Genomic DNA, 27,451 nt, shown 5'->3' on the forward strand with positions numbered 1-27,451 from the left:
TGACAAATTTAGAAAGCAGAGAGAGCATAACCACTGAGTTTCTGGTTAGAAGAGCCTCAGTGAGACAGTTGGTCACCACACAGGGAGCACATACAGGGCACATACTATGAGCACTGGGGCAGGCAGGGTTCCAGTGACACAAGGACTAAAACAACACACATACAGTGAAATATGGGGGTAACATGGCAGGCAAGATGGTACTTTCCTACAGATAGTCCCCCCTTACTCGGAGGGGGGTGACATTAACAAGTGCTTTTCTGCACTTGAGAGGGCCTGTATGGTACAGTTGGTCCCTCAAAGGCAGTGGGCTGCTATCTTGTGGCTATCTTTCACTGGAAAGGGTAGGTATAGGCTCCTTACTGTCAGGGAATGTGATGCCAATAATTACAAAGTTTTGAAAGATGCACTCTTGGATGGATTTGGCTTAACCACTGAACAATACAGGATTAAGTTCAGAGACACCAGAAAAGAGTCCACTCAAGACTGGACAGATTTTGTGGACTGTTCAGTGAAGGCCATGGACGTTTGGTTGCATGGCAGTAGAGTTTCTGACTATGAAAGCCTGTATAATCCTATTCTGAGAGAGCATATTGTTAACAATTGTGTATCTGACCTGTAGCACCAAGACCTAGTGGGCTCTGATCTGACCTCTCCCCAAGAACTGGGAAAGAAGGCAGACAAATGGGTCAGAACAAGGGTGAACAGAAAAGTTCACACAGGGGGTGACAAGGATGGCAAGAAGAAGGATGGTAAGTCTTCTGAGAAGGGTGGGGACAAAAGTAAACATTCTGAGTCTTCATCAGGCCCACAAAAATCCTCTGGGGTTGGTGGGTCCAAATCCTCTTCAAACAATCAGAAAAGGCCTTGGTGTTATTTATGTAAAGTCAAAGGCCATTGGGCAAGTGATTCCACTTGTCCAAAGAAAAACACCAAACCTCCTACCACCACAACCCCTGCTACAACTTCTAGTGCCAGTAGTAGTAGCAGTGGTGGTGGGAAACCTACTACAAATAGCCAATCCAAGGGTGTAGCTGGGCTAACTATTGGCAATGTAGTTGGGGTTGGTCTTGTTAGGGAGACCACAAAGGCTGTTTTAGTCTGTGATGGTGGCATTGACTGTGCCACCTTGGTTGCTTGTCCCCTTAATGTGGGTAAGTACAAGCAACTACCCCTACTCAATGGTGTTGAGGCCTACAGGGACACAGAAGCCAGTGTAACTATGGTGATAGAAAAACTGGTCCACCCTGATCAACACCTACTTGGTCAGCAGTACCAAGTGACAGACGTTCATAACAACACTCTGAGCCACCCCATGGCTGTTCTGAATCTCAACTGGGGGGGGTTACTGGTCCAAAGAAAGTTGTGGTAGCCACTGAATTACCTGTGGATTGCCTACTAGGGAATGATTTGGAAACATCAGCTTGGGCAGAAATGGAGTTGGATGCCCATGCAGCAATGCTGGGCATTCCAGGGCATATTTTTGCTATGACAAGGTGTGAGAAAGTAGCCTCTTTCTAGCCTTGTTACCCCCACTTTTGGCCTGTTTGTGAGTATATGTCAATGTGTTTTCCCTGTCTCACTGGGATCCTGCTAGCCAGGGCCCAGTGCTCATAGTGAAAACCCTATGTTGTCAGTATGTTTGTTATGTGTCTCTGGGACCCTGCTAGCCAGGACCTCAGTGCTCATTAGTTTGTGGCCTATATTTGTTCCCTGTGTGATGCCTAACTGTCTCACTGAGGCTCTGCTAACCAGAACCTCAGTGGTTAAGCTTTCTCTGCTTTCCAAATTTGTCACTAACAGGCTAGTGACTACATTTACCAATTCACATTGGCATACTGGTACACCCATATAATTCCCTAGTATATGGTACTGAGGTACCCAGGGTATTGGGGTTCCAGGAGATCCCCATGGGCTGCAGCATTTCTTTTGCCACCCATAGGGACCTCTGACAATTCTTATACAGGCCTGCCACTGCAGCCTGCATGAAATAACGTCCACGTTAATTCACAGCCATTTACCACTGCACTTAAGTAACTTATAAGTCACCTATATGTCTAACCTTCACCTGGTGAAGTTTGGGTGCAAAGTTACTTAGTGTGTGGGCACCCTGGCACTAGCCAAGGTGTCGCCACATCGTTCAGAGCAAATTCCTCGAGCTTTGTGAGTGCGGGGATACCATTACACGTGTGCACTATACATAGGTCACTACCTATGTATAGCGTCACAATGGTAACTCCGAACATGGCCATGTAATATGCGAAGATCATGGAATTGTCACCCCAATACCATTCTGGTATTGGGGTGACAATTCCATGATCCCCCGGGTCTCTAGCACAGCTGCTGCTGCCAACCCCTCAGACAGGTTTCTGCCCTCCTGGGGTCCAGGCAGCCCTGGCCCAGGAAGGCAGAACAAAGGATTTCCTCTGAGAGAGGGTGTTACACCCTCTCCCTTTGGAAATAGGTGTGAGGGCTGGGGAGGAGTAGCCTCCTCCAGCCTCTGGAAATGCTTTGATGGGCACTGATGGTGCCCATCTCTGCATAAGCCAGTCTGCACCAGTTCAGGGATCCCCCAGCCCTGCTCTGGTGTGAAACTGGACAAAGGAAAGGGGAGTGACCGCTCCCCTGACCTGCACCTCCCAGGGGAGGTGCCCAGAGCCTCTCCAGTGGGTACCAGACCCCTGCCATCTTGGAAACAGAGGTGTTGGGGGCACACTGGACTGCTCTGAGTGGCCAGTGCCAGCAGGTGACGTCAGAGGCTCCTTCTGATAGGCTCTTACCTCTCTTGATAGCCAATTCTCCTTCCTAGGTAGCCAAACCTCCTTTTCTGGCTATTTAGGGTCTCTGCTTTGGGGATCTCACCAGATAACGAATGCTAGAGCTCATCAGAGTTCCTCTGCAGCTCCCTCTTCATCTTCTTCCAAAGGATCGACCGCTGACTGCTCAGGACGCCTGCAAAACCACAACAAATTAGCAACACGACTACTAGCAACCTTGTATTGCCTCATCCTGCTGGCTTTCTAGACTGTTTCCAGGTTGTGCATGCTCTGGGGGTAGCCTGCCTCCTCCCTGCACCAGGAGCTCTGAAGAACCCTCCTGTGGGTCGACGGAATCTTCCCCCTGCTAACGCAGGCACCAAAAGACTGCATCACTGGTCATCTGGGTCCCCTCTCATCCCAACGAGCGTGGTCCCTGGAACTCAGCAACTCTGTCCAAGTGACTCCCACAGTCCAGTGACTCTTCAGTCCAAGTTTGGTGGGGGTAAGTTCTTGCCTCCCCACGCTAGACTGCATTGCTGGGTACCACGTGATTTGCAGCTGCTCCGGCTCCTGTGCACTCTTCCAGGATTTCCTTTGTGCACAGCCAAGCCTATGTCCCGTTTACTCCTTCCTGCAGTGCACAACCTCCTGAGTTGTCCTCTGGCTTCGTGGGACTCCCTTTTGTGACTTTGCATGGACTCTGGTTCACCCTTCTTCCAAGTGCCTGTTCAGGTACTTCTGCGGGGGCTGCCTGATTCTGTGAGGATTCCCTGAGTTGCTGGGTGCCCCCTCCTTCTCCTCCTCCAAATGGTGACATCCTGGTCCCTCTTGGACCTCAGATGCACCCAAAAACCTCTACCGCGACCCTTGCAGCTAGCAAGACTTGTTTGCGGTCTTTCTGCATGGGAACACCTCTGCAAGCTTCATCGCCATGTGCGACATCTGTCTTCCAAAGGAGAAGTCCCTAGCTTTCTTCTTTCTTGCAGAACTCCAAGCTTCTTCCATCCGGTGGCAGCTTCCTTGCACCCTCAGTTGGCATTTCCTGGGCTCCTGCCCACTCTCGACACTGTCGCAACTATTGGACTTGGTCCCCTTGTCTTACAGGTACTCAGGTCCAGAAATCCACTGTTGTTGCATTGCTGGTGTTTGTTCTTCCTGCAGAATCCCCCTATCACGACTTCTGTGCTCTCTGGGGGTAGTAGGTGCATTTTACACCTACTTTTCAGGGTCTTAGGGTTGGCTATTTTTCTAACCCTCACTATTTTCTTACAGTCCCAGCGACCCTCTACAAGCTCACATAGGTTTGGGGTCCATTCGTGGTTCGCATTCCACATATGGAGTATATGGTTTTTGTTGCCCCCATACCTATGTGCTCCTATTGCAATCTACTATAATTCTACACTGCTTGCATTACTTTTCTTGCTATAACCTGCATAATTTGGGTTTGTGTACATATATCTTGTGTATATAACTTATCCTCATATTGAGGGTACTCACTGATATACTTTTGGCATATTGTCATAAAAATAAAGTACCTTTATTTTTAGTAACTCTGTGTATTGTGTTTTCTTATATTGTGCATATGACAGCAGTGGTATAGTAGGAGCTTTACATATCTCCTAGTTCAGCGTAAGCTGCTTTGCCAGAGCTACCTTCTATCAGCCTAAGCTGCTAGAAACACCTCTTCTACAATAATAAGGGATAACTGGACCTGGCACAAGGTGTAAGTACCTCTGGTACCCACTACAAGCCAGGCCAGCCTCCTACATTGGTTGTGCAGTGGTGGGATAAGTACTTGTAACTACTTACCACTTTGTCATTGTGTACTTTTCATAAGAGAATAATATACACAACAGTTCAGTGTATGTACACCTAACCAAAAAGCTTTTGCTTTTCTTCTCTTAAACTTTTTACAAAGTGCTGAAAATTATTCTAAAACGTCTAAAAGTTTCTACAAAGTTAGAAACAGTTTTTTACTCTATTCTTTAAAAAGTTCTGAAACTTTTTCTTCCTTCTCACTATTTCTAAACCTTTTACTATCATGTCTACAAGAAGATTCTACTCTTAAAATGGTCAATACTACTTATGACAATTTGAATTATGAGAGCCTAAGGAGTCTCTGCTTAGAGAGAGGTTTAGTGATAGGAAAGAACCCTACCAAAGAATTTCTATTTAACATGCTTATTGTGAATGATGAGTCCCAAGCAGGCACTTCAAATGAGAGGTTAATTGAAGGTTCCCAATCTGACTCAGGGGATCTCCTTGAGGGAGGTAGGGAGGGTTCTGATCAGGATTTGCCCTCTAACAAGACACCCAGTGATGTTAGTAGTAATGGAGGTTCCCATCACAGTAGGGAAGTCTTCATTCCTAGAGGCCAAGTTGCCAGGGTTCAGTCAGTTAGGGACAGATCCCCCTCTGTTGTTTCCAATTTATCTTCTGTGTCCAAGCATTCCCAACCCACCCACCCTGAAGACAGCATGTTAGAAAGGGAACTAAAAAAGTAGAGGGTTGCAGAGACCAGACTGAACCTTAAAAAGCAACAGCTGGCCTTCAATAGGGAATCCCTAGACCTGGAGAAGGAGAGACAGAGATTGGGGTTTGGACCCCATGATGGCAGCAGCAGTATTCCTGGTAGTAATCCTGTGAGAGAGCATGATTCCAGGAATCTGCACAAGATAGTCCCCCCTTACAAGGAGGGGGATGACATTAACAAGTGGTTTGCTGCACTTGAGAGGGCCTGTATGGTACAGGGGGTCCCTCAAAGGCAGTGGGCTGCTATATTGTGGCTATCTTTCACTGGAAAGGGTAGGGATAGTCTCCTTACTGTTAGAGAAAGTGATGCTAACAATTTTGCAGTTTTGAAGGATGCACTCTTGGATGGATTTGGCTTAACCACTGAACAATACAGGATCAAGTTCAGAGACACCAGAAAAGAGTCCTCAAAAGACTGGCCAGACTTTGTAGACTGTTCAGTGAAGGCCTTGGAGAGGTGGTTACCTGGCAGTAAAGTTTCTGACTATGAAAGCCTGTATAATCTTATTCTGAGAGAGCATATTCTGAATAACTGTGTGTCTGAGTTGTTACACCAATATCTAGTGGACTCAGATCTGACCTCTGCCTAAGAATTGGGAAAGAAGGCAGACAAATGGGTCAGAACAAGAGTGAACAGAAAAGTTCATATAGGGGGTGAAAAGGAGGGCAAGAAGAAAGATGGTGAGAAATCTCAGGATAAGCATGGGGATAAGGGTAAAACCAAAGATCCTTCATCACATCCTAAACACATTTCAGGGGGTGGGGATAAATCAAATTCTTCCTCTTCTTCACAACATACACACATTAAAAAGCCTTGGTGCTATGTGTGTAAAAATAAAGGCCATTGGCAAGGGGATAAGTCCTGTCCAGGTAAACCCCCTGAGCCAACCACCACTAATATATCAAACTCTAGTGCCCCTAGCAGTAGTGGTAATAGTGGTGGGACTGCTGGCAACAGTCAAAGTAAGGGTGTAGTTGGGTTCACTTATGGGTCCATCATAGAAACTGGGGTAGTAAGTCCCAAGACAGTTTCTGTCACACCTAGAGGCATTGGCCTTGCCGCACTGGCTGCTTGTTTCTTTACAATGGATAAGTACAGGCAGACAGTTTCAATAAATGGTGTTGAGGCTCAGGCCTACGGGGACACAGGTGCCAGTATCACTTTGGTGACTGAAAACCTAGTGCCTCCTGAGCAACACATCATTGGACAACAGTAAAAGATAATTGATGTCCATAACTCCACTAAGTTTCTTCCCTTAGCTATAGTTCAGCTTAGTTGGGGTGGAGTTACTGGCCCTAAGCAGGTGGTAGTGTCACCTAGCTTACCTGTAGACTGTCTCTTAGGTAATGACCTAGAGACCTCAGGTTGGGCTGAGGTAGAGTTTTATACCCATGCAGCCATGATGGGTATCACTGAGTAATTGCTTCCTCTCATTTCTACTGAAATGAAAAAGCAAAGGAGAGGAACAGGCCTGAAAACCCAGGATCCTTCTCCAACAACAGGTAAAAAGGGCATCACAGTATCCCCTACCCACCCTGCCATTCAGGATACCATTCCTGTGGTAGGAGAAACCTCTCCTGGGGTGGCGCTTGTACCAAGGGAACCATCAGCTGGCACAGCTGTACTCCCTGAGGTGGAAGTACCTCTCTGTGGGATAAGTAATATTGGTGAGAAAAAGTCCACCATTGTAGTTAACATGGAGCATCCCTCCAACCCTCCCAGAGAAACTTTAGTGCAGCAACCCCGCACTGCCTCAAAACACTTAGGACAGCAGCCCTGACCTAGTGTGGAGCTCATAGGACAGCAACCCTGCCCTGCTCCAAAACAAGAGAAACAGCATCCCTGTTCTCTCTTAAATCCATATGGACAAAGTTTTTGCCCAGCTATGGCTTTTCTGAGACAGCATCCCTGTCTGACATTTTCATCACTAGAAATAGGTCCAGTGGACAATTCCCACTGTTCTAAACTAAAACTTACTGATAGGAACTCTGAGAATATATCTTCACATTGTTGGTTAGCTAAAAAACTTCAAACAGGGTGGTTTACATCCCCACAGGGAAGTTACCATATAGTGGATGATAGAGGGAGTAACCAGTCTATTGCAGAGCTACGTTCCACTTATCACCACTTAGACAATAAAGACTCAACTGGCCACGATTAGCCTTATTGTCCTTCGTTTGGGGGGGGAGGTTGTGTGAGAATGTAGCCTCTTTCTAGCCTTGGTAACCCCACTTTTGGCCTGTTTGTGACTATGTATCAGGGTGTTTTCACTGTCTCACTTTGATCCTGCTAGCCAGGGCCCAGTGCTCATAGTGAAAACCCTATGTTGTCAGTATGTTTGTTATGTGTCACTGGGACCCTGCTGGCCAGGACCGAGTGTTCATACGTTAGTGGCCTATATGTGTTCCCTGTGTGATGCCTAACTGTCTCACTGAGGCTCTGCTAACCAGAACCTCAGTGGTTATGCTCTCTCTTCTTTCCAAATTTGTCACTAACAGGCTAGTAACTAAATTTACCAATTCACATTGGCATACTGGTACACCCATATAATTCTCTAGTATATGGTAGTGAGGTACCCAGGGTAGTGGGGTTCCAGGAGATCCCTATGGATTGCAGCATTTCTTTTGCCACCCATAGTGAGCGCTGACAATTCTTACACAGGCCTGCCACTGCAGCCTGCGTGAAATAACATCCACGTTATTTCACAGCCATTTACCACTTCACTTAAGTAACTTATAAGTCACCTATATGTCTAACCTTCACCTGGTGAAGGTTGGGTGCAAAGTTACTTAGTGTGTGGGCACCCTGGCACTAGCCAAGGTGTCCCCACATCGTTCAGGGCAAATTCCCTGGCGTTATGAGTACGGGGATACCATTACACGTGTGCACTATACATAGGTCACTATCTATGTACAGCGTCACAATGGTAACTCCGAACATGGCCATGTAACATGCCTAAGATCATGGAATTGTCACCCCAATGCCATTCTGGTATTGGGGGACAATTCCATGATCCCCCGGGTCTCTAGCACAGAACCCTGGTACTGCCAAACTGCCTTTCCGGGGTCTCCACTGCAGCTGCTGCTGCTGCCAACCCCTCAGACAGGTTTCTGCCCTCCTGAGGTCCAGGCAGCCCTGGCCCAGGAAGGCAGAACAAAGGATTTTCTCCGAGACAGGGTGTTACACCCTCTCCCTTTGGAAATAGGTGTGAAGGGCTGGGGAGGTGTAGCCTCCACCAGCCTCTGGAAATGCTTTGATGGGTACAGATGGTGCCCATCTCTGCATAAGCCAGTCTACACCGGTTCAGGGATCCCCCAGCCCTGTTCTGGTTCAAAACTGGACAAAGGAAAGGGGAGTGACCAGTCCCCTGACCAGTACCTCCCAGGGGAGGTGCCCAGCGCTCCTCCAGTGTGTCCCAGACCTCTGCCATCCTGGATTCAGAGGTGTTGGGGGCACACTGGACTGCTCTGAGTGGCCAGTGCCAGCAGATAACGTCAGAGACCCCTCCTGATAGGTTCTCACCTCTCTTGGTAGCCAAACCTCCTTTCTTGGTAGCCAAACCTCCTTTTCTGGCTATTTAGGGTCTCTCCTCTGGGCTATTCCTCAGATAACGAATGCAAGAGCTCACCAGAGTTCCTCTGCACTTCCCTCTTTGAATTCTGCCAAGGTTTGACCGCTGACTGCTCCAGGACGCCTGCAAAACCACAACAAAGTAGCAAGACGACTACCAGCAACATTGTAGCGCCTCATCCTGCTTGCTTTTTCGACTGTTTCCTGGTGGTGCATCCACTGAGAGCTGTCTGCCTTCACCCTGCACTGGAAGCCAAGAAGAAATCTCCTGTAGGTCGACGGAATCTTCCCCTACTAACGCAGGTACCAAAAGACTGCATCACCGGTCCTCTGGGTCCCTTCTCATCCTGAGGAGCGTGGTCCCTGGAACACAGGAGCTGGGTCCAAGTGTCTCCCACAGTCCAGTGGCCCTTCTGTCCAAATTTGGTGGAGGTAAGTCCTTGCCTCCCCACGCCAGACAGCAAACCTGTGTACAGTTTGATTTGCAGCTGCTCAGGTTTCTGTGCACTTCTCCAAGGATTCCTTTGTGCACAGCCTAGCCTGGGTCCCCAGCACTCTGTCCTGCAGTGCTCAACCCTATGAGTTGGACTCTGACATCGTGGGACCCTCCTTTTGTGACTCTGAATTCACACAACTTCTAAGTGTCTGTGGGGGCTCTCGGAGTTGCTGAGCGCTCCCTCTGTCTCCTCCTCCAAGGGGTGACATCCTGGTCCTTCCTGGTCCCCAGTAGCACCCAATAACCTCTACTGCGACCCTTGCATCTAGCAAGGCTTGTTTGTGGTATTTCTGCGTGGAAACACTTCTTCAATATCCAGCACGCCGTGGGACATCTTCCACCCAAAGGAGAAGTTCCTAGCCCTTTTCATTGTTGCAGAATCTTCGGCTTCTTCCACCCGGAGGCAGCCCTTTCGCACCTTCATCCGGGGTTTCCTGGGCTCCTGCCCCCCTGGACACTATCATGACTCTTGGACTTGGTCCCCTTCCTTTTCAGATCCTCAGGTACAGGAATACGTCTTCAGTGTTTTGCTGGTGCGTGTGGTTCTTGCAGAATCCCCCTATCACGACTATTGTGTGTTTCTGGGGTAGTAGGGTAACTTTACTCCTACTTTCTAGGGTCTTGGGGTGGGGTATTTGGGACACCCTTACTGTTTTCTTACAGTCCCAGCGGCTCTGTACAACTTTCCATTGCTCTGGGGGCCATTCGTGATTCGCATTCCACTTTTGGAGTATATGGTTTGTGTTGCCCCTAGACCTATGTTTGCCTATTGCATCCTATTGTGATTCTACATTGTTTGCACTACTTTTCTTACTGTTACTTACCTGTTTTGGGTTTGTGTACATATAACTTGTGTATATTACTTACCTCCAAAGTGAGGGTATTCTCTGATATACTTTTGGCATATTGTCACTAAAATAAAGTACCTTTATTTTTAGTAACTCTGAGTGTTGTGTTTTCTCATGATATTGTGCTATGTGATATAAGTGGTGTAGTAGGAGCTTTGCATGTCTCCTAGTTCAGCCTAAACTGCTTTGCCATAGCTACCTTCCATCAGCCTAAGCTGCTAGAAACACCTCTATTCTACTTATAAGGGATAACTGGACCTGGCACAGGGTGTAAGTACCACAAGGTACCCACTGTAAGCCAGGCCAGCCTCCTACAGCAACTAATTTCTTTATACTACCTTTTATCATTTACCATTAGTAATACGTCCCCATTTCATTGAGTTTGATGTTTGTGCTATACAAAAGTGATTTCTGCTGCCACAATAACAACAGAGGAGCAAATGCGGACCACAACAGAATCATTGGAAACCAGTTTTATTAATATTTTTTTAAAGCTACATCAGGGGTAGTTGGTTTGTAGCAGAAACAGTGAAGGTTTAATGAATGAAACTGTTGAAAATAGTCGGAATATTAACTGGTGGGTCCTTTGACCTCACGTTATGCAACAGTTAGTATTTATGCAGTTTTGTCGTGATATGGATCGCAGTCTGGATCTTCATACCTGTAACAGACAAAGAAAAATATTAACAGTTTTAGTTGTGCGGGGTCACACAGATCAACTACGATATTATTACCTTAAGGTTGATCATTACAATAAATGTCAGAGGTTGGAGCACATGGTGGTCAACTCCCTAGAGGTAATTTAATAGTATCTATATAAAGCCTCATGCATGGTTCGACTTTCTTTGACAAACTATTTAGAGGCTGAGGGTTGAACATTATATGGACTTGATATGTGATACAAGAGGGTTTTTTCCTACTAAAATATATTAGATCATCGCCTATTCCAAACATATTTGCGTACAACACTCTTTATTCAAGTTTATGTGGGTGCAGTTAAAACAATAACTGTGATTAATTTAACATGTCAATTAGCAATGTAACCAAGTAGAATCAACCATAAAGATAACAGTGGCAAATAGACATCCCTGCAATTACATGCACCCCTGCAGAAACCTGTGTGGAACTTGAAAGGTGCAGTGATTAATTATGCATGGTCCAGTGGAACTAAGAAGCATATTTATACTTGTTTTGCACCAAATGTTTTTTTTTTTGTTTTTTTAACGCAAATTCAGTGCAAAACTAACTCCATATTTATACGTTGGTGCTAGACCAGTCTAGAGCCAAATTTATGGATTTAAAGTAATTTTTTGGACGTGTAAAACTACCTTGCGTTAGTGAAATGCAAGGTAGGCATTCCAGTGCCAAAAATGACTATGGCCTTAGCGTCATATTTAACCGCGGTGCTAAAATCAGGCACGGGGGAAGGAGGGGTCAAGTAATGGTGCAAAGCTTGCTTTGTACCATTATTTAACGTCTGGGTCAGGGCAGGCGTTGGAGGACCTGTGGGCCTATTTACATGGAGGAACACCATGGAATAAGACCACAGGTGCCCTCCCCAGGCCCCAGGGACACCGACACCCACACCAGAGGGACAGAGGAGGATGGGGGACCCCATCACCGGTAAGTATAGGTAAGTACAGGTAAGTTTTTTTTTAATGTGCCATGGGGACCCTGAAATGGGCCCCCTACATGGTACTGGGTGCAATGCCCATGCCCAGTGGACCCTGATCCCCTGTGCTGGCCACTGGGGTGGTGGGAATGAATCCTGTCTTTTCTAAGACAGGAGTCATGTGCTATGGATGGTTTTGCATCAGAAAATGAGGGTAGGCTGATTACAGTAATTTCTTTTTACTCTTACCTGCCTAACGTAATTTTTTGGTGCAAAACCCCCTTCTCCCATAGTGCCAGTCCCACACGGCTAACGTCATTTTTATTTACTTTAACCTACCCTTTGCACCGGCTTGCACCATTCCATAAATATGGTGCCCAGCTCGTGCTCAGAGATGGTGCAAGCCGGTGCGTCAGTGCAGTTTTGCACCGAAAACTATAAATATGCCCCTTACATTCTAATAAGGTCAATACAGTGAATGCCATTAAGATTCGTAATAACAGGATCTTGTTATGTAGTTTACGACATGGGTAATAAATCACAACATGTTTATCCATAATTATTAACGTCTATAATCAAAACCAACCTCTATTATCAAACAGTGATTAGATTTTCTAACCTTGGCCTAGAAACCATTTCTAAAAGGTGTAGGAAAGTACCATCTTGCCTGGCATGTTAGCCCCATTTTTACATGTATGTCAGTTTGTTTTTGCCTGTCTCACTGGGATCCTGCTAGCCAGGACCCCGGTGCTCATAGTTTGTGGCCTGAATGTGTTCCCTGTGTGATGCCTAACTGTCTCACTGAGGCTCTTCTAACCAGAACCTCAGTGGTTATGCTCTCTCTGCGTTTAAAATTGTCACTATAGGCTAGTGACCATTTGTGAGAAGGTAGCCTCTTTCTAGCCTTGTTACCCCCACTTTTGGCCTGTTTGTGAGTGTATGTCAGGGTGTTTGTCACTGTTTTCACTGTCTCACTGGGATCCTGATAGCTAGGCCTCAGTGCTCATAGTGAAAACACTATGGTTTCAGTATGTTTGTTATGTGTCACTGGGATCCTGCTGGTCAGGACCCCAGTGCTCATAGGTTTGTGGCCTATATGTATGTGTCACTGGGACCCTGTCACACAGGGCCCCAGTGCTCATAGGTGTGCATGTATATGTTCCCTGTGTGGTGCCTAACTGTCTCACTGAGGCTCTGCTAACCAGAACCTCAGTGGTTATGCTCTCTCATTACTTTCAAATTGTCACTAACAGGCTAGTGACCAATTTTACCAATTTACATTGGCTTACTGGAACACCCTTATAATTCCCTAGTATATGGTACTGAGGTCCCAGGGTATTGGGGTTCCAGGAGATCCCTATGGGCTGCAGCATTTCTTTTGCCACCCATAGGGAGCTCTGACAATTCTTACACAGGTCTGCCACTGCAGCCTGAGTGAAATAACGTCCACGTTATTTCACAGCCATTTTACACTGCACTTAAGTAACTTATAAGTCACCTATATGTCTAACCTTTACCTGGTAAAGGTTAGGTGCAAAGTTACTTAGTGTGAGGGCACCCTGGCACTAGCCAAGGTGCCCCCACATTGTTCAGAGCCAATTCACTGAACTTTGTGAGTGCGGGGAGACCATTACACGCGTGCACTACATATAGGTCACTACCTATATGTAGCTTCACCATGGTAACTCCGAATATGGCCATGTAACATGTCTATGATCATGGAATTGCCCCCTCTATGCCATCCTGGCATTGTTGGTACAATTCCATGATCCCAGTGGTCTGTAGCACAGACCCTGGTACTGCCAGACTGCCCTTCCTGGGGTTTCACTGCAGCTGCTGCTGCTGCCAACCCCTCAGACAGGCAGCTGCCCTCCTGGGGTCCAGCCAGGCCTGGCCCAGGATGGCAGAACAAAGAACTTCCTCTGAGAGAGGGTGTGACACCCTCTCCCTTTGGAAAATGGTGTGAAGGCAGGGGAGGAGTAGCCTCCCCCAGCCTCTGGAAATGCTTTGTTGGGCACAGATGTGCCCAATTCTGCATAAGCCAGTCTACACCGGTTCAGGGACCCCTTAGCCCCTGCTCTGGCGCGAAACTGGACAAAGGAAAGGGGAGTGACCACTCCCCTGACCTGCACCTCCCCTGGGAGGTGTCCAGAGCTCCTCCAGTGTGCTCCAGACCTCTGCCATCTTGGAAACAGAGGTGCTGCTGGCACACTGGACTGCTCTGAGTGGCCAGTGCCACCAGGTGACGTCAGAGACTCCTTGTGATAGGCTCCTTCAGGTGTTAGTAGCCTTTCCTCTCTCCTAGGTAGCCAAACCCTCTTTTCTGGCTATTTAGGGTCTCTGTCTCTGGGGAAACTTTAGATAACGAATGCATGAGCTCAGCCGAGTTCCTCTGCATCTCCCTCTTCACCTTCTGATAAGGAATCGACCGCTGACCGCGCTGGAAGCCTGCAAACCTGCAACATAGTAGCAAAGACGACTACTGCAACTCTGTAACGCTGATCCTGCCGCCTTCTCGACTGTTTTCCTGCTTGTGCATGCTGTGGGGGTAGTCTGCCTCCTCTCTGCACCAGAAGCTCCGAAGAAATCTCCCGTGGGTCGACGGAATCTTCCCCCTGCAACCGCAGGCACCAAAAAGCTGCATCTCCGGTCCCTTGGGTCTCCTCTCAGCACGACGAGCGAGGTCCCTCGAATCCAGCGACACCGTCCAAGTGACCCCCACAGTCCAGTGACTCTTCAGCCCAAGTTTGGTGGAGGTAAGTCCTTGCCTCACCTCGCTGGGCTGCATTGCTGGGAACCGCGACTTTGCAAGCTTCTCCGGCCCCTGTGCACTTCCGGCGGAAATCCTGTGTGCACAGCCAAGCCTGGGTCCACGGCACTCTAACCTGCATTGCACGACTTTCTAAGTTGGTCTCCGGCGACGTGGGACTCCTTTGTGCAACTTCGGCGAGCACCGTTTCACGCATCCTTGTAGTGCCTGTTTCTGGCACTTCTCCGGGTGCTACCTGCTTCAGTGAGGGCTCTTTGTCTTGCTCGACGTCCCCTCTCTCTGCAGGTCCAATTTGCGACCTCCTGGTCCCTCCTGGGCCCCAGCAGCGTCCAAAAACGCCAAACGCACGATTTGCGTGTAGCAAGGCTTGTTGGCGTCCATCCGGCGGGAAAACACTTCTGCACGACTCTCCAAGGCGTGGGGGATCCATCCTCCAAAGGGGAAGCCTCTAGCCCTTGTCGTTCCTGCAGTATTCACAGTTCTTCAGCCTAGTAAGAGCTTCTTTGCACCAACCGCTGGCATTTCTTGGGCATCTGCCCATCTCCGAGCTGCTTGTGACTTTTGGACTTGGTCCCCTTGTTCCACAGGTACCCTCAGTCAGGAATCCATCGTTGTTGCATTGCTGATTTGTGTTTTCTTTGCATTTTCCCTCTAACACGACTATTTTGTCCTTAGGGGAACTTTGGTGCACTTTGCACTCACTTTTCAGGGTCTTGGGGAGGGTTATTTTTCTAACTCTCACTATTTTCTAATAGTCCCAGCGACCCTCTACAAGGTCACATAGGTTTGGGGTCCATTCGTGGTTCGCATTCCACTTCTGGAGTATATGGTTTGTGTTGCCCCTATCCCTATGTTTCCCCATTGCATCCTATTGTAACTATACATTGTTTGCACTGTTTTCTAAGACTATACTGCATATTTTTGCTATTGTGTATATATATCTTGTGTATATTTCCTATCCTCTCACTGAGGGTACACTCTAAGATACTTTGGCATATTGTCATAAAAATAAAGTACCTTTATTTTTAGTATAACTGTGTATTGTGTTTTCTTATGATATTGTGCATATGACACTAAGTGGTACTGTAGTAGCTTCACACGTCTCCTAGTTCAGCCTGAGCTGCTTTGCTAAGCTACCATTATCTATCAGCCTAAGCTGCTAGACACCCTATACACTAATAAGGGATAACTGGGCCTGGTGCAAGGTGCAAGTACCCCTTGGTACTCACTACAAGCCAGTCCAGCCTCCTACATTGGTTGTGCAGTGGTGGGATAAGTGCTTGAGACTATTTACCACTCTTGTCATTGTACTTTTCATAAGAGAAAAATATACAAAACAAGGTCAGTGTATATACACATAGCCAAAAAGTTTTGCATTTCCTCTTTTCACTCTTTTCTAAGTGCTGAAAAGTACTACTAAACTTTCAAAAAGTTCTTAAAAGTTTAAAAAGTTTTTTCTGTCTTTCCAAAAAGTTCTGAAAACTTTTTTCTCTTTGTCTATCACTTTAACTCTCTCTAAAAATGTCTGGCACAGGCCAAAAAGTTGAACTGTCCAAACTTGCATATGATCACCTTAGCTGGAAAGGAGCAAGGAGTCTCTGCATAGAGAGAGGTTTGAGTGTAGGGAAGAATCCTTCCTTAGAACTGTTAATTAATATGCTTAGAGTACAGGATAAGGCCATAAGTGCCCAATCTGTAGAAAAAGTAGCTAATGGTTCTCAATCTGATCCAGGGACTCCCCCAGGAAAAGGTTCAGGAAAGAAACTTCTCAGCCTGCCCATTACTAGACAGTCTAGCATAGTTGGTACAGAGGTTGAATCACATCATACTGATGATGTGCTCTCACATTATACTGGTAGCCAAGCTGTTAGGGTGCCCTCTGTAAGGGACAGGTCTCCTTCTGTTCATTCCCATCATACCTCTGTATCTAGAAATGTCCCTCCCACCCACCCTGATGACAGATTGTTGGAAAGGGAGCTCAATAGATTGAGAGTGGAGCAAACCAGACTGAAGCTCAAGAAGCAACAGCTGGATTTGGATAGACAGTCTTTAGAAATAGAGAGGGAAAGACAGAAAATGGGTTTAGATACCCATGGTGGCAGCAGCAGTATTCCCCATTGTCATCCTGCAAAAGAGCATGATTCCAGGAATCTGCATAAGATAGTTCCCCCTTACAAGGAGGGGGATGACATTAACAAGTGGTTTGCTGCACTTGAGAGGGCCTGTGCTGTACAGGATGTCCCTCAAAAGCAGTGGGCTGCTATCCTATGGCTATCATTTACTGGAAAAGGTAGGGATAGGCTCCTTACTGTAAAAGAAAATGATGCTAACAATTTCCAAGTTCTTAAGAATGCACTCCTGGATGGTTATGGCTTAACCACTGAACAGTACAGGATAAAGTTCAGAGATACCAAAAAGGAGTCTTCACAAGACTGGGTTGATTTCATTGACCAGGCAGTGAAGGCCTTGGAGGGGTGGTTACATGGCAGTAAAGTTACTGATTATGACAGCCTGTATAACTTGATCCTGAGAGAGCAAAAAACTTCAAACAGGGTGGTTTACATCCCCACAGGGAAGTAACCATATAGTGGATGATAAAGGGAGTAACCAGTCTATTGCAGAGCTACTCTCTACTTATCACCACTTAGACAATAAAGTCTCAACTGGCCAAGGTTAGCCTTATTGTCCTTCGTTTGGGGGGGGGGTTGTGTGAGAAGGTAGCCTCTTTCTAGCCTTGTTACCCCCACTTTTGGCCTGTTTGTGAGTGTATGTCAGGGTGTTTGTCACTGTTTTCACTGTCTCACTGGGATCCTGATAGCCAGGCCTCAGTGCTCATAGTGAAAACACTATGGTTTCAGTATGTTTGTTATGTGTCACTGGGATCCTGCTGGTCAGGACCCCAGTGCTCATAGGTTTGTGGCCTATATGTATGTGTCACTGGGACCCTGTCACACAGGGCCCCAGTGCTCATAGGTGTGCATGTATATGTTCCCTGTGTGGTGCCTAACTGTCTCACTGAGGCTCTGCTAACCAGAACCTCAGTGGTTATGCTCTCTCATTACTTTCAAATTGTCACTAACAGGCTAGTGACCAATTTTACCAATTTACATTGGCTTACTGGAACACCCTTATAATTCCCTAGTATATGGTACTGAGGTCCCAGGGTATTGGGGTTCCAGGAGATCCCTATGGGCTGCAGCATTTCTTTTGCCACCCATAGGGAGCTCTGACAATTCTTACACAGGTCTGCCACTGCAGCCTGAGTGAAATAACGTCCACGTTATTTCACAGCCATTTTACACTGCACTTAAGTAACTTATAAGTCACCTATATGTCTAACCTTTACCTGGTAAAGGTTAGGTGCAAAGTTACTTAGTGTGAGGGCACCCTGGCACTAGCCAAGGTGCCCCCACATTGTTCAGAGCCAATTCACTGAACTTTGTGAGTGCGGGGAGACCATTACACGCGTGCACTACATATAGGTCACTACCTATATGTAGCTTCACCATGGTAACTCCGAATATGGCCATGTAACATGTCTATGATCATGGAATTGCCCCCTCTATGCCATCCTGGCATTGTTGGTACAATTCCATGATCCCAGTGGTCTGTAGCACAGACCCTGGTACTGCCAGACTGCCCTTCCTGGGGTTTCACTGCAGCTGCTGCTGCTGCCAACCCCTCAGACAGGCAGCTGCCCTCCTGGGGTCCAGCCAGGCCTGGCCCAGGATGGCAGAACAAAGAACTTCCTCTGAGAGAGGGTGTGACACCCTCTCCCTTTGGAAAATGGTGTGAAGGCAGGGGAGGAGTAGCCTCCCCCAGCCTCTGGAAATGCTTTGTTGGGCACAGATGTGCCCAATTCTGCATAAGCCAGTCTACACCGGTTCAGGGACCCCTTAGCCCCTGCTCTGGCGCGAAACTGGACAAAGGAAAGGGGAGTGACCACTCCCCTGACCTGCACCTCCCCTGGGAGGTGTCCAGAGCTCCTCCAGTGTGCTCCAGACCTCTGCCATCTTGGAAACAGAGGTGCTGCTGGCACACTGGACTGCTCTGAGTGGCCAGTGCCACCAGGTGACGTCAGAGACTCCTTGTGATAGGCTCCTTCAGGTGTTAGTAGCCTTTCCTCTCTCCTAGGTAGCCAAACCCTCTTTTCTGGCTATTTAGGGTCTCTGTCTCTGGGGAAACTTTAGATAATGAATGCATGAGCTCAGCCGAGTTCCTCTGCATCTCCCTCTTCACCTTCTGATAAGGAATCGACCGCTGACCGCGCTGGAAGCCTGCAAACCTGCAACATAGTAGCAAAGACGACTACTGCAACTCTGTAACGCTGATCCTGCCGCCTTCTCGACTGTTTTCCTGCTTGTGCATGCTGTGGGGGTAGTCTGCCTCCTCTCTGCACCAGAAGCTCCGAAGAAATCTCCCGTGGGTCGACGGAATCTTCCCCCTGCAACCGCAGGCACCAAAAAGCTGCATCTCCGGTCCCTTGGGTCTCCTCTCAGCACGACGAGCGAGGTCCCTCGAATCCAGCGACACCGTCCAAGTGACCCCCACAGTCCAGTGACTCTTCAGCCCAAGTTTGGTGGAGGTAAGTCCTTGCCTCACCTCGCTGGGCTGCATTGCTGGGAACCGCGACTTTGCAAGCTTCTCCGGCCCCTGTGCACTTCCGGCGGAAATCCTGTGTGCACAGCCAAGCCTGGGTCCACGGCATTCTAACCTGCATTGCACGACTTTCTAAGTTGGTCTCCGGCGACGTGGGACTCCTTTGTGCAACTTCGGCGAGTACCGTTTCACGCATCCTCGTAGTGCCTGTTTCTGGCACTTCTCCGGGTGCTACCTGCTTCAGTGAGGGCTCTTTGTCTTGCTCGACGTCCCCTCTCTCTGCAGGTCCAATTTGCGACCTCCTGGTCCCTCCTGGGCCCCAGCAGCGTCCAAAAACGCCAAACGCACGATTTGCGTGTAGCAAGGCTTGTTGGCGTCCATCCGGCGGGAAAACACTTCTGCACGACTCTCCAAGGCGTGGGGGATCCATCCTCCAAAGGGGAAGCCTCTAGCCCTTGTCGTTCCTGCAGTATTCACAGTTCTTCAGCCTAGTAAGAGCTTCTTTGCACCAACCGCTGGCATTTCTTGGGCATCTGCCCATCTCCGAGCTGCTTGTGACTTTTGGACTTGGTCCCCTTGTTCCACAGGTACCCTCAGTCAGGAATCCATCGTTGTTGCATTGCTGATTTGTGTTTTCTTTGCATTTTCCCTCTAACACGACTATTTTGTCCTTAGGGGAACTTTGGTGCACTTTGCACTCACTTTTCAGGGTCTTGGGGAGGGTTATTTTTCTAACTCTCACTATTTTCTAATAGTCCCAGCGACCCTCTACAAGGTCACATAGGTTTGGGGTCCATTCGTGGTTCGCATTCCACTTCTGGAGTATATGGTTTGTGTTGCCCCTATCCCTATGTTTCCCCATTGCATCCTATTGTAACTATACATTGTTTGCACTGTTTTCTAAGACTATACTGCATATTTTTGCTATTGTGTATATATATCTTGTGTATATTTCCTATCCTCTCACTGAGGGTACACTCTAAGATACTTTGGCATATTGTCATAAAAATAAAGTACCTTTATTTTTAGTATAACTGTGTATTGTGTTTTCTTATGATATTGTGCATATGACACTAAGTGGTACTGTAGTAGCTTCACACGTCTCCTAGTTCAGCCTGAGCTGCTTTGCTAAGCTACCATTATCTATCAGCCTAAGCTGCTAGACACCCTATACACTAATAAGGGATAACTGGGCCTGGTGCAAGGTGCAAGTACCCCTTGGTACTCACTACAAGCCAGTCCAGCCTCCTACACCATTTTTACCAATTCTAATTGGCACACTGGAACACCCTTATAATTCCCTAGTATATGATACCTAGGTACCCAGGGTATTGAGGTTCCTGGAGATCCCTATGGGCTGCAGCATTTCTTTTGCCACCCATAGGGAGCCCAGACAAATCTTACACAGGACTGTGACTGCAGCATGAGTGAAATAACGCACACGTTATTTCACAGCCATTTTACACTGCACTTAAGTAACTTATAAGTCACCTATATGTCTAACCCTCACTTAGAGAAGGTTAGGTGCAAAGTTACTAAGTGTGAGGGCACCCTTGCACTAGCAAAGGTGCCCCCACATAGCTCAGGGCCATTTCCCCAGACTTTGTGAGTGCGGGAACACCATTACATGTGTGCACTACATATAGGTCAATACCTATATGTAGCTTCACAATGGTAACTCCGAATATGGCCATGTAACATGTCTAAGATCATGGAATTGTCCCCCCATGCCAAATCTATTATTGGGATACCAATCCCATGCATCCCCAGGGCTCCACTATGGACCCCGGATACTGCCAAACCAGTTTCCTGGGGTTTTCTCTGCAGCTACCGGTGCTGCCACCCCACGGCCAGGGTTCTGCCCTCCTGGGGTCTGGACAGCCCAGTCCCAGGAAGGCAGAACAAAGGATTTCCTCTGAGAGAGGGTGTTACACCCTTCCGTTTTGAAATAGGTGTTAAGGGCTGGGGAGGAGTAGCTCTCCCAGCCTCTGGAAATGCTTTGAAGGGCACAGATGTTGCCCTCCCTGCATAAGCCAGTCTACACCGGTTCCGGGAACCCCCAGTCCCTACTCTGGCGTGAAACTGGACAAAGGAAAGGGCAGTGACCACTCCCCTGTCCATCACCACCCCAGGGGTGGTGCCCATAGCTCCTCCAGTGTCTCCCAGACCTCTGCCATCTTGAATCCAGAGGTGTGAGGGCACAATGGAGGTCTCTCAGTGGCCAGTGCCAGCAAGTGACGTGAGAGACCCCTCCTGATAGGTGGTTACCTCCCTAGGTGGCCAATCCTCCTCTGAGGGCTATTCCTCAGATAACAACTTGCAAGAATTCACCAGAGTTCCTCTGCACCCCTCTCTTCGACTTCTGCCAAGGATCGACCACTGACTGTCCCAGGACGTCTGCAAAACTGCAACAAAGTAGCAAGAAGACTACCAGCGCCATTCTAGTGCCTAATCCTGCCTGCTTTCTTGACTGTTTCCTGGTGGTGCATGCTTTGAGGGCTGTCTGCCTTCACCCTGCACTGGAAGCCACAAAGAAATCTCCTGTGGGTTGACGTAATCTTCCCCCTGCTCCAGCAGGCACCAAACTTCAGCATCACCGGTACTCTGGGACCCCTCTCATCCTGAGGAGTGCGGCCCCTGTAACACAGGTGGTGGGCCCAAGTGACCCAGACTGTCCAGTGGTCCAACTGTCCAAATTAGGACGAGGTAAATCCTTGCCTCCCCTCTCCAGACAGTAATCCTGTGTACCGCGTGAACTGCAGCTGCTAGGGCTTCTGTGTAATTTTGCAAGGAATCCTTCATGCACAGCCTAGCCGAGGTCCCCAGCACTCTGTCCTACATTGCTCAACTCACTGAGTTGACCACTGGCTTCGTGGGACCCTCTTTTGTAGTGTTGAGATTATCACCATGCTCAGTTTTCTTGACCCCGTGTTCAAGTACTTCTGCGGGTGCTGCCTTCTTGTGCATGGGCTCGCTGTATTGCTGCAGGCCCCCTCTGTCTCCTCTTCCAAGTGGTGACCTCCTGGTCCTTCCTGGGCCCGGACAACACCCTTTTTCTTTAACTGCGACCTTTGCAGCTACCAAGGCTTGTTTGTGGTCTTTCTCCAAAGAAACAATGCTGCATCCTCCAGTACTCCGTGGGACATCTTCTGCACAAAGGAGAAGTTCCTCGCACCTTTCGTTGTTGCAGAATCTTCAACTTCTTCCATCCAGAGTCAGCCATTTTGCACCTTCATCCGGGGTTTAGTGGGCTCCTGCCCTCCCCTGGACACTTTCACGAGTCTTGGACTTGGTCCCCTTCCTTTGCGGGTCCTCAGGTCCAGGAATCTGTCTTCAGTGCTTTGCAGTCTGTTGTGGTCTTTGCAGAATCCTCTATCACTTGTTTAGTGTTTTTCTGGGGAAGTAGTATCACTTTACTCCTACTTTTCAGGGTCTTGGGGTGGTGTATCTTGGACACCCTTAGTGCTTTCTTACATTCCCAGTGACCCTCTACACACTACACTAGGCCAGGGGTCCCTAAGTGGTTCGCATTCCACTTTCTTAGTATATGGTTTGTGTTGCCCCTAGGCCTATTGCATCCTATTGTATTCTATAGTGTTTGCACTACTTTTCTAACTGTTTAATTACCTGATTTTGGTTTGTGTGTATATTTTGTGTATTTTACTTACCTCCTAAGGGAGTATATCCTCTGAGATATTTTTGGCACATTGTCACTAAATTAAAGTACCTTTATTTTTAGTAACTCTGAATATTGTGTTTCTTATGATATAGTACCTATATGATATAAGTGGTATAGTAGGAGCTTTGCATATCTCCTAGTTCAGCCTAAGCAGCTCTGCTATAGCTAACTCTAACAGCCTAAGCTGCTAGAACACTACTAATCTACTAATAAGGGATAACTGGACCTGGCACAAGGTGTAAGTACCATCAGGTACCCACTATAAGCCAGGCCAGCCTCCTACATTGGTGGTGCAGCGGCGGGATAAGTACTTGTAACTGCTTTACCACTTTGTCATTGGTGCTTTTCAAAAGATAAACATATTCCAAATACTTAAAAATATACACAGTTAACTTAAACAGTCTAACTCTCTTTCTAAAAACGTTCGACAAAGTTTCTAAAAAGTTTTGAAAAGTTTTCTCTTTTCTTTAAAAGTTTCTACAACTTTTTACTCTCTATCTTAAACTCTTTCTCACAACTATGTCTGTAGTAGAGGCCACTCCCACAGTTGTCCAAGCAACTTATGGTAATTTAAACTTTAAACGTTTGCGGGGTCTCTGCATAGAAATAGGTTTAAGAATTGGTAAGAACCCTACCAAAGATCTCCTTAGCCTTCTCCTAGAAAGTGACCAGAACCAGTCTGGCCCATCCCAGGATCAGGAGGTAGAGGAGGAAGGTACCCAGGAAGAATCAGGGGAGGGCCCTGAGGAGTCTGTGGAGTGTTCCTCCAAAGACCTGTCAGCTAACAGGCCATCTAGTGAAGTTGGCAGTGGGAGGGAGTCACACATCAGTAGGGCACCTTTCATTCCAAAAGGCCGGGCAACTAGAGTTCAGGCAGTTAGAGACAGGTCCACTTCTGCCAATTCCCACATTACCTCTATGTCTCAGAATTCCCAAGCCTCCCACCCTGAGGATAACACCCTAGACAGGGAACTCAGAAAGTTGAGGTTGGAAGAGGCCAGACTGAAGCTGAGACAGCAGCAGTTGGCATTAGACAGAGAGTCTCTAGATGTAGAGAGGGAAATACATAAGTTGGGGTTAGTTCCCCATGGTGGCAGCAGCAGTGTTCCTGATAGTAATTCTGTAAGAGAACAAGATTCAAGAAACCGGCACAAGATTGTCCCCCCTTACAAGGGGGATGATGACATAAACAAGTGATTTGCTGCACTTGAGAGGGCCTGTATTGTGCAGTTGGTCCCTCAAAAGCAGTGGGCTGCTATTTTGTGGCTAGCTTTCACTGGTTAGGGTAGGGATAGGTTCCGTACTGTCAGAGAAAGTGATGCCAACAACTACAAAGTTTTGAAAGATGCACTCCTGGGTGGATTTGGCTTAACCACTGAACAATATAGGATAACGTTCAGAGATACCAGAAAAGAGTCCTCTCAAGACTGGACAGACTTTGTAGATTGTTCAGTGAAGGCCTTGGAGGGATTGTTACATGGCAGTAAGGTGATTGACTATGAAAGCCTATATAATCTTATTTTGAGAGAGCATATTTTGAATAATTGTGTGTCTGACTTGTTGCATCAGTACTTGGTAGACTCAGATCTAACCTCTCCCCAAGAAATGGGAAAGAATGCAGACAAATGGGTCAGAACAAGAGTGAGCAGAAAAGCTCATACAGGTTGGCAAGACGAAGGATGGTAAGTCTTCTGACAAGGGTGGGGACAAAGATAAAAATAATTCTGAGTCTTCATCAGGCCCACAAAACTCCTCTGGGGGAGATGGGTCCAAATCCTCTTCAAACAATCAAAAGCAGCCATAGTGTTATTTATGTAAAAGTAAAGGTCATTGGGCAAGTGATTGCACTTGCCCAAAGAAAAACACCAAGGCTCCCACTACCACAACCCCAACTGCGTCCTCTGGTGCCCCTAGCAATAGCAGTGGTGGTGGGAAAAACATTACAAATAGCCAATCAAAGGGTGTAGCTGGGCTCACCATTGGTAATGTAGTTTGGGTTGGTCTTGTTAGGGAGACCACAGAGGCTGTGTTAGTCTCTGATTGACTTTGCCACCGTGGTTGCTTGTCCCCTTAATATGGGTAAGTACAAGCAACTGCCCCTAATCATTGGTGTTGAGGTTGAGGCCTACAGGGACACAGGAGCCAGTGTCACTATGGTGATTGAGAGAAGGTTAGGGAGAAGAGTAACAAGTTAGTAGACTATTTAACCTAACTTTTTTAGAGGAAACGAAGAATATTTCAGAACTTTAAAAAACTTTCAGAAAGATTGAAAGGACTTTTTGAAAGTGAAAAAATGACTGCTAGGTATAATTGTATATAGGTCCAGCTATCCCCTATTAGTGAAATGTAGGCAGTGTTCTAGTATCTTTGACTGTCTAGAGGTAGCTGTAGCAGAGCAGCTTAGGCTGAACTAGGAGACATACAAAGCTCCTGCAATACCACTATAGATACACAGTACCTATACACAATACAATACTCAGTGTTACCAAGAATAAAGGTACTTTATTTTAGTGACAGAAGGCCAAAAATATCTTAGAGACAATACTCCTTCTGGAGGCAAGTAGTATACACAATATATACACTACTAACCAAAATCAGGTAAGTACACAGAAAATAGTGCAAACAGTGAAAAACACAATAGATTGCAACGGGCCTAGGGACAACACAAACCATATACTAAAATAGTGGAATGTGAATTACGAATTCCCCCCTAGGCATGGGTAGTGTGTAGGCAGGCGCTGGGAGTGTAAGAAAACACCAAAGGTAAGTAAAATACCCCACCCCAGAGCCCAGGAAATCAGGAATAAAGTACAGCAAGTTTCCTCAGAACACAGTACAAGTTGTAATAAAGGATTTTGCAAGGGCCAAGCAAGACTGCAAGAAAACAACAATGAATTCCTGGACCTGAAGACCTGTGAAGAGAGGAGACCAAGACCAGAAGTCGCAGAAGAGTCCAGGAAGAACAGGAGCCCCTGCCAACCTGGAAGAAGGTACAAAAGTGGATTTTCCAGTTGGAAGAAAAGTGCAGAATTGCACCAAAGAAGATAGCGGCGGGTTCCTGCATGATGCAAGAGATGTTCCACTTCAAGTTGTTGGATCCAGGGATTTTTTGGCGCTAGATTCCTCCATCAAGCCTTGGTTCAAGCAAGTTCGTGGTTTGCATCAAAATGGTGCTGCCCTGGGCCTGGAGGGGCCTGGGGGTCTCAACTTGGACTGAGGAGACAGATGGCCTCCCAGCACTTTAAAGAGTACTCAGAAGGCCAGGCAGCCCCCACGGGAGTCCCAGGCACGGGAACAAAGAAGATGCAAAATGTGGCTGTTGCAGCGCTACACTGGAGGGCCCCACGCCGCTGGAGAACAACTCAGGGAGTTGAGCTTTGCAGGTTGGAGTGCTGGGGACCTGGGCTACACTGTGCGAAAAGGAATCTTGGAAGAAGTGCACAGAAGCCCAAGGCGCTGCAGAAGACACGGTGCACAGGGTTACTGTCGCAGCACCGGCAGGTAAGCTCTGACCTCCACCAATTTTGGACAGCTGGACCTTTGGACAGTCTGGGTCACTTCAGTCCACCAACTGTGTTCCAGGGATCATGCTCGTCGCCAGGAGAGAAGTCCCAGAGTACCGGTTGTCGTCGCAGAAGGGTGTCTGCTGAAGCTGGGAAGTGACTCCGTCACTCCACAGGAGATTCCTTTGTTTCTTCTGGTACAGGATGAAGACAAGCAGTGCTCAGAGCGTGCACACCTTGGAAACTGTTGCAAATGCTGGCTGGAGCTGAAGTTGCAGGTCACAGTAGCCTTCCTGGATACTTTGTTGCAGTTACAGCAGTTCCTGGAGGAGTCTGCGGTTGATCCAACAGTCAGAAGCTGAAGTAGAGGATGCAAAGGAGTCCTGGAGGAGTCTTGCAAACTGAATCTGAAGAAACACCCAGAGGAAAGACCCTTAATAGCCCTGAAATGGGGATTGGCTACCTACCCAGGTATGCACCAAGAGAGGAATCTGATGTCACCTGCTGGCACTAGCCACTCAGTTGTCTCCAGAAGGGACCCACTCCTTGGAATCCAAGCTGGCTAACACCAGGGACATTCTGGACGAGCTCTGGGCACCACCCCTCGGGGGGTGATGGACAGGGGAATGACCAGCACCATCTTGCCTCCGGCAATTGAATGGACCTGGCACCCTACCAGGAGGAGACTTTTACGGCCTTTTGTTCTATTGACTCCTGTGTACAGGTTTGGCTATAGACAACACTGATCTGGTGTGAGTTGTTGGCAGTGATCCCTTTGTAGACTTAGGGATCCTTGGAACCGAGATTGCAGGCCTGTTGTGAGTACCCTGTTTTCAACCAGGGAGTCAATCACCCTGTCCCGGTACCTGGATCGGGTTCCTGATGCCAGATACTGAGTGCTTTGGCCTTGCACCTTCTCTCTCTGTTGAACTATTCTGTAGGTAAGCACATGTTTGTGAAGGGGGGAAGGGAGTCTTTAGCTTATATTGCTTTTGTGTTTTTAACTTTTAAATTTGTGGTATGGGGCGGGCCTGCTAACTCTCAACTTGTCGGTGTCTGTACAGGGTGGGTTGACTGTACTGCTT

The 27,451-nt window shown here is 47.6% G+C and overlaps 1 protein-coding gene across 1 annotated transcript in view; it reads right to left on the reverse strand.

The window, feature by feature from the left end:
• Positions 1 to 10,661: 10,661 nt before the first annotated feature.
• Positions 10,662 to 27,451, reverse strand: part of LOC138302112 (small serum protein 3-like) — a 113,494-nt gene continuing 96,704 nt past the window's right edge. Inside the window, exon 4 of the mRNA XM_069242491.1 lies at positions 10,662 to 10,864. Coding sequence (XP_069098592.1) covers positions 10,819 to 10,864 — 46 coding nt within the window. The 3' untranslated portion in view covers positions 10,662 to 10,818. The remainder of the gene's footprint in view (positions 10,865 to 27,451) is intronic.

Source organism: Pleurodeles waltl, chromosome 6, assembly GCF_031143425.1.
Source record: "Pleurodeles waltl isolate 20211129_DDA chromosome 6, aPleWal1.hap1.20221129, whole genome shotgun sequence".
NCBI classification, from domain to species: Eukaryota; Metazoa; Chordata; class Amphibia; order Caudata; family Salamandridae; genus Pleurodeles; species Pleurodeles waltl.